Genomic DNA, 11,335 nt, shown 5'->3' on the forward strand with positions numbered 1-11,335 from the left:
CCCAACGTACGAAACGAAACCACTCGACGGATCCATCGTGCACAACTTGCAACAGCCACTTGCCCGAGCCGTACATCTGCTTTGCTCTCATCAGCGACGGGAGGCACGCACGTCCTCGCCGGCGTACGGCTGGTGCGCCGTGCGTGCTCGTGCATGCATGCAGGCAGGCAGGCCAGTGAAAACACGAGTTGTTTTACACTGCCAAGCCACATCGATCATAGATCGATCGATCAATCGATCTAGAGCCAGCTCGCACACAATGAAACTAGTATATATTGGGCCGTGATTGGGCTCTAGAGGCAGCCTGCAGGAGGTAATTTCCCATCAGCGTGAGGTGATCTATCTCGATGTCGATGGGGCCATGGACCACTCGTCGAGTATCTGTACGCACTGCCTAGGCATCGCTAGACCGAGAGCATTTCCAAGCCGACGTAACCCGCCCGTCGCTGCCTGGTCTACGCGACAGGAACCATGGACGACGAGTATACAGGCAACACGCCCAAAACACGCTACTCCACCTGCTAGCTAGGTGCTGCAAGTGTGCTGAGTCAAGTGCTGATCAGTAGTGGTGCAGCTCAAGTCATGTGGCTACCATGATACTATATGCTCAACTTGGTTACATATACATGTCCAATAAAATAACAGATGAGCTCTCACTTGCATGCGAAAACTAACACTTTCAGATTCCTTTTTGTCACAAAGTATAGAGTACGGTAGTAGTAGTAGTGAACATTGTCTTTAATAATTTAGAGTAAATAAACAAGGCGGTAGAGAGCGTACGGGCTGGCCAGCTCCACCTGGCCGTTTTCTGGGTACACCTGACATGAGGTGCTAAGCGGTAGCGGTAACTTACTACTACCGGACGATTCTCACTGTCACACTGTGCCTTTGCACTTTCCAGGACGGGCGGGCGCTTCTTTTTGAAAACGCCCGGACAAGTAAGTCCTTGGATAGGACGATAGGCCAAGTACAAGAGCTGCCTTAAATAAACAAGAAGAGGTGAGCATAAAAAAAACTGAAAGTATTCCCGCCATGTACACCACCATTGACTAATACGGAGCGAGTGTGTGTACAGACAGGCCGGCCGGCAAGTGGAGTACACGTACGCGCTCGCGCTCGAGATCCAGTCCTTAACTAAACTGCCAGCCGCATTAGTATGATAATAATGCTGGACTGGGCCGGTCAAAAGCCGTGGCAGCGGTACGGATGGCACGGCCACCTCTCGTTTTCTGGACTCATCATGACCCCTCCCCTGTCTCCCATTGGCGACCACTAAAATTAAGACCCTGATAAGCAAGGATCTGCTTTACTATCGTTCACTCCCAGCTCAAGCCTGTGTTTTCGCAACACACACACACACACACACACACACACAGCTTGTGTGCGCATCATGAGCCCCACCTGTCATGCTGCGCTTTTTAAGGTATATGTATATATTTCCTTTACAAAGTTGAAAGTTACGGCACAGGGTTATCATAGGTAGCGGCACTGTTGGCAGATGCCGGAAGTTGCAGCCAAAGCAACGGTCGAATCCGCATAAAGCAGTTTCACTGGTGAGCTCAGCCCACTCTTGTGAACCATAGAGTCTATCTAGAGAGCTGCTAAGTACTCCTAGCCAGGGAGGTTAAGCTAGCTTCCGCCGTCCAGTTTGAGTGCACGGCAGTAGATTACGCCGTAAACTTTTTGAGAGTATTTTCCACGGTACGGCCGATCCTCCTCCTACCCGTACTACCTTCCACGGCCTAGCAGTAGGCAGCGGCGGTAGTTTTCCGCAACGCGCAGTAAAAAGGTGAAAGACGCCGGGAATATAGCTGCGCCTCCGCCACCGGCACGTCGCGTCGACGTACGGGCGTACGTACGTACGGGTCCGATCGATCCAGCATGTCTCTCACTCCCTGCTTCCTCCGGGTCGCGTCACCTTTATTTTTTTCCCTCTCTCTCTCCCAGTCGACTCGACAGAAGCGCGCTCGTGCCGGCACGGACGAGATACTATTTGTTTATTACTAGTACATTTCATTTATATTTCTCTTGGGTGGTCACGTCACGGTACGAGCGGCATGTCGCGCGCAGTGGCAGTGGCAGCGGCAGTGCACTGATGAGTGGACGTGACATGATCGGCTCCGTACCCCGTACTCTTTTTCCTTTTCTTTATTTAGTGCGCCGTGCTGTCACGTACGCTAACGCTGTGCCCGTGTGCTAATCACGGCCCGGATTAGGGGGAGACAACGCTGTTCGGAGGACGGCCGGTCACCGGTGCTGTGGCTCGTGCGGCGAGTGGTTGCGGCAGGCAGGTGACACGAGTTAACTAACGACCGGCCGCCCGCCGAGTTTAGCACTCTACGAGGTACTGTAGTAATAAAGACATTAATAAACAATGGTTATCATATCCGTCGTCCGTTTTTTGTGGTCTTCGCCGCCAAAGATGCCGCCATCATGCGAAAATTCCACCCTTTGCCGGGCAAAAAAAAAAACGTCGAAATTCCGCCGGCTTATCGTATTAGTCCCGCGGCCGGCAGCTCGACACGAGGATGGGGCGCTTTAGCACCGCTTTATCGCGGCGGCGACGAGTCGTGTTGACTAAACTGTACTGGCAAAGAGAGGAGAGTACGCATGCACAGTGCTGGGAGAAAGGCATCGCATGATGGACGGATGGATGCGTACGTGCACCAGGCGTCACGTACACGGGCCATTGAAGGAATCGCTCGCTGCTCATCTCGATGGATGGGCGGCATCTATTCCGGTGCGGCTCGGCTCGGACGAACGAGGTGGAAATATTTTGAAAAACGGCACGCAGAATCTGGTGGGAGGGAGGGACTGGACAAGCACGTCCGAGCAGCGGTGGGCTGTGGGCTGCGTGGCCTGTGACTGCGCGCCTCACAGGCGGCCTGGCCCACGCCGCAGAGATACCACCACGCTGGTACTGCCAGTGCTAGTGTGATGAGGGAGCGGGCGGTGGCAGGGTGTATCATCTTGTGCCTGTGGCATGCATTACGGGGGCGGGGTTACGGGCGGGCGCCCGACAGCGGCTTACATGAGCCCATAAAATACGGCTTTTTCGAAAACCCGCTTTCCAACTTTCCTCTCTCCTCGGCCTCGCTTTATTCAAAACTCTCTACCCTTCTCTCTCCTCTGCACTGTGCACACGCGCACTCCCACTCGCACTCGCACTTGCGCCTCCCAGTCTCATCCCGCTTAAATGCCCCGGACCTAATCATTCCCACCCCTCCCCTCTCCCCTCTCTCTCTCTCTCCACCCCCACCCTCCTGGCCGGCCACCATGGCGATCTCCGAGCTCGGCTGACCTGACCGGACGAGATGAGGTAGGCGCGTATCCGTGTTTATTTGATGCCGCCTCCTTGCTTTTTATCCGTGTGGTTTCGAGGGTGGCGGGCGTCTGACGCGGTGGCTTTGGTTGCAGAATGCGGCGGATTTGAGGATGGGGTTCCGCCGGGCGGATTCGTGAGAGGGGTCCTTGGTTTTTGGTGTTGGTGCTGCGGGTGCGGGGGAGATGAGCTCCTCGTCAGGGGCCAGCCTTGGCGGCCAGCCGCCGCCGCCGCCGCCCGCCGCGCCGCCGGAGGAAGGTCAGTGGGTCGCTAGGTCTTGTTGTTTGGTTGGTTCTTTATTGCTTGCTTGCTTGCCTGCTGCGTGCGTGCGTGCGTGCTTGGCCTTTCTTCTTCCCTTGGTTTGTTTATTAAGCTTGCTGTGCGTCCGTGCGTGCGGGTGCAGAGAAGAAGAACCTCAACTCGGAGCTGTGGCACGCATGCGCCGGCCCGCTCGTCTGCCTCCCCACCCTCGGCACGCGCGTCGTCTACTTCCCGCAGGGCCACAGCGAGCAGGTCAGCTCCGCCGTCTCCCGCCACTCCCCTCTCTCCGCTTGGTGTTTCGCTCGTAAAACCTGCGTGCGTGCAACGTTCTTGGTTTATTGCCTGCGTGGGCGTTCTTCTGTGCTGTTTTCTAATGCGCTGCGTCGTGAAGGTGGCGGCGTCCACGAACAAGGAGGTGGAGGGGCACATCCCCAACTACCCCAACCTGCCGCCGCAGCTCATCTGCCAGCTGCACGATGTCACAATGCATGTACGTCTTTCTCTGCCATGATTTCTTACTCAGATGCGGTGATCCGTGTTGACCTATTGCCTATTTGGGTGCTGCTGGTGCTGAGTCTGGGTGACAATCTGTGCAGGCTGATGTGGAGACCGACGAAGTGTACGCGCAGATGACGCTGCAGCCGCTGAATCCAGTAAGCCAGCCGCTGATGTATATTTCATGATTGTACTAGTTGAAATGGTGTGATGCTGATGGAGTTCGATGTTTTCTCATCTGTGTTGCTGCAGCAAGAGCAGAACGACGCCTACCTGCCGGCGGAGATGGGGATCATGAGCAAGCAGCCGACCAACTACTTCTGCAAGACGCTGACGGCCAGCGACACCAGCACGCACGGCGGCTTCTCCGTGCCCCGCCGTGCCGCCGAGCGCGTCTTCCCCCCTCTGGTGTGATGAGTGTGTTAGCTCTGGCCAGCGTTCCTTTCCTTTTGCATCGTGGGTTTTGGGTCTGCTGTTGCCAATAACAGGTGGTATAGTGTGGTTTGTAGGATTTCACGCAGCAGCCTCCTGCTCAGGAGCTAATTGCGCGGGACATTCATGATGTGGAGTGGAAGTTTAGGCACATCTTCCGAGGCAAGTTTCTAAAATCTCCAGCGTGAAGTCTTCTGGTTTTAAATGAAGTCTCTTAATTAGTTTGGCTTTGAACTGCTATGGTACAGTTTGACTTTCTTACCACTGATGATTGATCAAATCATGTCCTCCCAAACATTTCCAAAGTGCGTGTGCGCACGGAAATATCAACTGTTCGTGCATAATGTTATTTGAGCGTCTCCTTTATGGGGGGAAACAGTCAGTACATGAAGTTCTCTTTAATGGGCTTGCAAAAGAAGAAATTCTTGGAGTAATTACTTGGATAGTTAGTACTACACTGGAACCTGAGTGCAGTACTGGATCGAATATAAGTAACAATTGACAATAATATTTCGTCAGATGTTTTCTGAAGTACTTAAATTGGGAGTCGGGCACTAACAAAATTGCATATGGAGCACTCTAGTCTCTGAACTGGTGTTCACTCCTTCTAACCTGTACAAATGTACTATGTGTTTTTTTCCCCCTTATGTCTTGGGCTTGTATTTCCCATGGAGTATTTTTTTTTGTGTGGATTCTTCAGTGCAGAATATACTCTATATTTTAACTAAAATGCACTTCATTTTGTATCACCATGACTAACAAAGGTTGCCATCACACACATATTAATTGAACAACACTGAAAAGCTGTTTTATAGTACTATTTGTTAACATCGCATATTGTTACCCTTTTATATTAATAATATGCTTATTTTTCACAGGCCAGCCCAAACGACACTTGCTAACTACTGGCTGGAGTGTGTTCGTTAGCGCCAAAAGACTAGTTGCTGGAGACTCAGTGCTCTTCATATGGTTTGTTTACTCTTTATTCTTGTGCTTGTGGAAAAAATTGGACTTGGTAAACAAGTAGGACTTACTGTTTATTTTATGATTTAGGAACGAGAAAAACCAGCTTTGGCTAGGAATCAGGCGTGCCAACCGGACACAGACTGTGATGCCTTCCTCTGTTCTTTCGAGTGACAGCATGCACATAGGGCTCCTTGCAGCTGCGGCTCACGCTGCTTCTACAAACAGCCGCTTCACAATTTTCTACAATCCGAGGTAATTTGGATTGTTTCATTAACATGTGGTGGTGCTACATTTCCTTTTTGTGGTCAAGTCTTACAAAGAAGAATGTTTGTAGGGCATGTCCATCAGAATTTGTCATACCACTCTCAAAGTATATCAAGGCTGTTTTTCACACCCGGATATCGGTCGGCATGCGGTTCAGGATGCTCTTTGAGACCGAGGAATCTAGTGTTCGCAGGTGAAGTAGCGAAATCACAAACTCAATCTTGCTTCTAGATTGTGCTCTTTATCCTTATTGTTCTCTTGGTTGTTTGGTACCATGAAATGTTTGCAGTATGTAATGGCAATGACTAAAGTTACCTCTCTTTTTTGCTGAAGGAAACTGACGAGATATTAAATGAAATACAGGTATATGGGGACGATAACAGAAGTGAGTGATGCTGATCCAGTGCGTTGGGCTAGTTCCTACTGGAGATCAGTTAAGGTAAGAGCTGTCTTTTCCACTTAATGATTTTGTTCTGGAGCGCTGCCTGGTTGGTTCCCCCACTTATCTGCTTTATTTCGTTGCCAGCTGCATTTTGTACTTGCAGTTTTTTTCTTTTTTTGTGCCTTTGATGATATTTCATCTATTCTCTCTTTTATTTCGGTATACCATTCTCTTTCATAACAGAAATTTTGCATCCGTGTTATATCTTCAGATGCTATTGTTTGGTCAGAACAAAATTAGTTATATTTAATCATTGTGTTTTGTGCTTCTTCAAACTGCTTGGAAGTACGAGGATTCACTAAAAAGTATCATTGATGCTGTAAATGTAGGTTGGTTGGGATGAATCAACTGCTGGGGAAAGGCCGCCTAGAGTTTCTTTATGGGAGATTGAACCATTGACAACCTTTCCTATGTATCCGTCTTTGTTTCCGCTGAGGGTTAAGCATCCCTGGTATTCTGGTGTAGCAGGCCTTCAAGGTACTATTTAGTCATTGTTCTCTATATTGAGTCTGGCATATCTGATTTTTGGAGCTACATCATTGTGTGTTTGCTATGTGCGTGGCACCTAGAATCTAGAGCTCTTTTTGTACATTTAGATGGCATTCAAATCACTGCACTTGCTACATTATAACAAGAATAACATAAGTCAATGATAACATGGAATCAAGATTACCTTCACTAACCTTTGGTTCAATGCTAAGTAGTGGAGTAATTGGAACTGTGTATCTGTAAGACTGGAGCCTTATGAGCCTGTAGTGTATGCCATCTGGTGTGTGAACCCCACCTGGTGTCAAAGCATGAGATTTGAAGTTGGAACTTTGAAGCATGTTGATTTATCCGCTGGGAACGAATGTTATTAGTGATGTGATCTAATAATTTGTTTATTCATCTTGATATATGCAGCAACTGAAGTTTGTATTCCGCTATCCTTTATTATTAGTAGTGCAAGTAAGATTAGTGTACGTGAGATCTTATTTATTCTAAGCAAAGTCAGCCCTTTAAGCGCCAAGGTGGATGAATGATATTCACCAGAGTCTCCATGCATGCTACATACTCCCTCCGTTTCTAAATATAAGTCTTTTTAGAGATTCCAATATGAACTACATACTGATGTATATAGACATATTTTAGAATGTAGATTCACTCATTTTGCTCCGTATGTAGTCCGCATTGGAATCTCTAAAAAGACTTATATTTAGGAACGGAAGGAGTAGATTGCTACACATTTTAGATTTTCTTTTGCATGTTCCCTTCCCCGGACCCTGCGCAAGCGGGAGCTACGTGCACCGGGCTGCCTTTTATGTTCTTGTCATTGGAAATTACACTAATCGGTTTACTTCTGTTTTTCTTTCTAGCCTTTCTTATTCACATATTCCTTTATTAATTATTGTATTTCACTTAAGATGACAGCAATGCTTTGATGTGGCTGAGAGGAGTTGCTGGAGATGGAGGTTATCAGTCTATGAACTTTCAGTCACCTGGTATTGGCTCCTGGGGACAACAGAGGCTCCATCCTTCTTTGCTGAGTACCGACCATGATCAGTACCAAGCTGTAGTTGCTGCTGCTGCCGCCGCCTCCCAGTCTGGTGGTTATATGAAACAACAATTCCTAAACCTTCAGCAGCCTATGCAGTCGCCTCAAGAACACTGCAACCTCAACCCGCTCTTGCAGCAACAGATCTTGCAGCAAGCAAGCCAACAACAAACCGTTAGTGCTGATAGTCAGAATATTCAGGCAATGCTGAACTCAAGTGCTATGCAGCACCAACTTCAACAGCTCCAGCAACTGCAGCAGGTGCACCAGGTGCAGCAGGCGCAGCAGGCTCACATTGATCAGAAGCAGAAGATTCAATCAGATCAAACATATCATGTTCCTACTAGTGCGTCTCTCCCAAGTCCAACATCACTACCAAGCCATCTGCGTGAAAAATTTGGCTTCTCTGATCCTAATGCTAATTCGTCAAGCTTCACCACTTCTAGCAGCAGCGACAACATGCTGGAATCGAACTTCCTTCAGGGGAATTCGAAAGCTGTAGACTTGTCTAGATTCAATCAGCCAGTAGCTAGCGATCAGCAGCAGCAGCAGCAACAACAGCAACAGCAGGCTTGGAAGCAAAAGTTTATGGGTTCACAATCACTGTCTTTTGGGGGCTCGGGTTTGCTTAGCTCACCCACAAGTAAAGACGGTTCTCTTGAGAGCAAAATTGGTTCTGATGTGCAAAATCAGTCCCTTTTTAGTCCTCAAGTTGATTCTTCCTCCCTACTGTACAACATGGTGCCTAACATGACTTCAAATGTTGCGGATAACAACATGTCTACGATTCCTTCTGGATCAACATATCTGCAAAGTCCCATGTATGGTTGTTTGGACGACTCTTCTGGTATATTTCAGAATACAGGAGAGAATGACCCAACAAGCAGAACATTCGTGAAGGTAGTTGTATTACGTTGTGTCTTTTTTACATCAAGTATAAATCCTTTCTTATGGAATCGTTACATATTTTGCAGGTTTATAAGTCAGGATCAGTGGGGAGGTCCTTGGACATCACCCGGTTCTCCAATTATGCTGAACTTCGGGAAGAACTGGGTCAGATGTACGGCATTAGGGGTCAGTTGGATGACCCCGATAGATCAGGCTGGCAGCTTGTATTCGTCGACAGGGAGAATGATGTGCTTCTCCTTGGAGACGACCCTTGGGAGTAAGAAACCACTTTTTAGAATGTTGATTTCCTTTATTCCTGAAGGGTTACTTATATCCGTGTTATAAATTCAGGTTGCTACAATGTATGATGCATTTTTGTGTTTTTCGCTTTGTCTTAGGTGATAATTTTTTACATCACATAGTTTTATGTTTCTCTTATGTGTGCTAAAATTTTGGATCGCATAGTATAGGAGATGGTATTTAGTTGCCACAAAGTAGTATGTTTCTCTATATACTTAATTGTGATGGCTTCGTGTTGCTAAACTTGGTTTTCTGCTAACTGCAGTTCATAGCTTATCAAGACACGTTCTAGGTTAAATGTGTATGCCTTCTGCATCTAATAGCAAATTAGCAATAATGAATATGCAGAGTACCTGGTATTTTAAGTTACATTCTAGGTTATTTTAAGTTACATTCTAGGTTAAATGTGTATGCCTTCTGCATCTACCAGCAATAATGAGTATGCAGAGTACCCAGTGCCTAATTGATATGGTCTGAGGACACAAGTTACTTTAAGACTGCAGAGTGTGTACAATTCCATGTGTGCTTTATTCTGAACCACATCATCTCCATGTCAATTGTGCAGGTCATTTGTCAATAGTGTATGGTACATCAAGATACTTTCACCAGAGGATGTGCACAAGTTGGGCAAGCAAGGAAATGATCCACGTTACCTTTCCTAAGTGCAAGATCATTGTGCTGTTTCTGGTAATTAATATTGCTCCGTTGTTTACTTACTGTACATACTAATTATTGGATTTTGTCATGATCTCTGTTAAAAAAAATTCAGATCATTATGTTAACGTGTCTATGGTATTTATATTTATAATGGCATGAAAGAATTGGCTTTCAGAGCATTCTGGTCTGGAACCCCTTTTGTGTAGCTACAGAAAGAATTAATTTTCCCCATTTCAGAAAGAAATAAGAATTAAATGGGGGGTGGGGGTGGGGGTGGGGGGAGGGGGGCTCATGATCTTTAACCTATAATAGGGATTCATGGGTGAAGTAGGTTTCCCCATTATTTTCGAGGGCAAGAGTAGGTGTTTGCTCTCAGACTTGACCCCCTGAAAAAAAAAAAACTTTGAAAACAAATAAAGCCACCGTGAAGTGTAGTATTTAGATTTTTGTTGGGTTTTGAGATTTGTCAAGACAGTCGTTTTGGTAGCTGGACAGATAATAAAGCACAAATGTGCAGGAATTATGTCTGACTACGGTAGACCTAAATCTTCTCATACAATTGATGCTTTCAGAGTTAAATAATGGCATAATGCACATGCATCGAAAACTGAACTGTAATCGATATTCTTTGTTTGTTCTGAGCAGTGGACTTCCATGGAGAAAATTCAGATTTTTATGGCATCTCTGTGAGTAGTACATCTCTAGAAAATTCAGATCCCCAAGTAAAATTTTGGGTAGCTTGGCTGGCACAATCTTGTCATGCATTTTGCTATTGTTTTTAGACGTCGGTTGCTTCTACTTCTTTTATCCAGTCAGCACAGCAACTCATTGCCTGCTATCAGAACTTGCTGAATTCTCTCTCAGGAAAAAAAAAACTTGATGAATTATTGTCTTATCAGCTACTCCCTGCAATCCAAGAACTAAAACCACGATACTTATTTTGGATCGGAGGGAGTACTATTTTGGATGTTCATCTCTGTCAACTAACATCTTGACCTGGGCCTACATTTGCAGGATCCAGCGAGGATTCGACAGCACATGGTAGCACCCTTGCTCACGGCGGCACAACATCCCCGGAACCTCCCATCGTCTCATCTTCGTACCTGTCTCTTGTGTGTGCTCCGTGCACGTCTCGAGAGCTCCCCGTCCGTTACCTATCTCCGTCCGGTGCAAGCCACCGACACCATGAACTGATATTTCTGTAGGTTCCTCTTGGGAATCTGTATCGGTTTAACTTTTATCCTAGATGGTTTGTACCCCGCGTGGCGCGGCAGCCCATCTGCCCGTCTGTTCACGCGCCGCATCAAATGTTTCAAGACTATGCTTAGTTGGTACTGTGTTCGGTCGTATTCTATCTATGTATTCGAGACTCCCAGGCACGCTTTCCTTGAAGAACTGCAATAATTTGAATGCAGGAGGATTATTTCGAGTCGTTTTGATGAATTCCTGTCGTTGTTCATTTGCTGCTGCTGCATCCTAGATTTCGCCGGTTTTCATCTCAAGGCTGTGATTCAGTTGGAGCTTTTTATCTGAAGCTTTTTCTCTAAATTGCTATGCCGGATTGCACGATTGGTAGGGATGCTGATGCACAGTTGGAATTGCTGAAGACTCTGGCTATGTTTGGTTTGTGCCCTAATTTACCCTACCAAACTTTGGTTACCACAATTTTAGTTGCCTATGGCGTCTTGCCAACTCTTCTCTCGTTCCTTTCAAAAATCTTGCCAAACTTTTGTATATGGACAACAAAGGATCAATGAATCCCAGCCAATGGTTG

At 46.9% G+C, this 11,335-nt stretch overlaps 1 protein-coding gene across 2 annotated transcripts; it reads left to right on the forward strand.

Annotated features, from left to right (window-relative positions):
• The first annotated feature begins 3,133 nt into the window (after positions 1-3,133).
• On the forward strand, positions 3,134-11,004 carry LOC123055124 (auxin response factor 12). Of its 2 annotated transcripts, XR_006426532.1 has the most exons (17): positions 3,134-3,319; positions 3,418-3,580; positions 3,726-3,835; positions 3,975-4,073; positions 4,180-4,236; positions 4,331-4,486; positions 4,588-4,672; positions 5,389-5,479; positions 5,564-5,728; positions 5,811-5,933; positions 6,104-6,179; positions 6,512-6,659; positions 7,586-8,616; positions 8,691-8,881; positions 9,470-9,591; positions 10,207-10,247; positions 10,576-11,004. XR_006426532.1 is itself a non-coding variant. In XM_044479062.1 (16 exons), the coding sequence occupies exons 2-15, from the start codon at positions 3,508-3,510 to the stop codon at positions 9,564-9,566; spliced, it is 2,502 nt and encodes an 833-aa protein (XP_044334997.1). In that variant the 5' UTR covers positions 3,134-3,319; positions 3,418-3,507; the 3' UTR covers positions 9,567-9,591; positions 10,576-11,004. The 2 variants fall into 2 exon arrangements, 1 of the variants encoding a protein (XP_044334997.1); XM_044479062.1 differs by lacking the exon at positions 10,207-10,247.
• The last annotated feature ends 331 nt before the right edge of the window (positions 11,005-11,335 follow it).

This window comes from Triticum aestivum, chromosome 2D (assembly GCF_018294505.1).
Source record: "Triticum aestivum cultivar Chinese Spring chromosome 2D, IWGSC CS RefSeq v2.1, whole genome shotgun sequence".
Classification (NCBI taxonomy): domain Eukaryota; kingdom Viridiplantae; phylum Streptophyta; class Magnoliopsida; order Poales; family Poaceae; genus Triticum; species Triticum aestivum.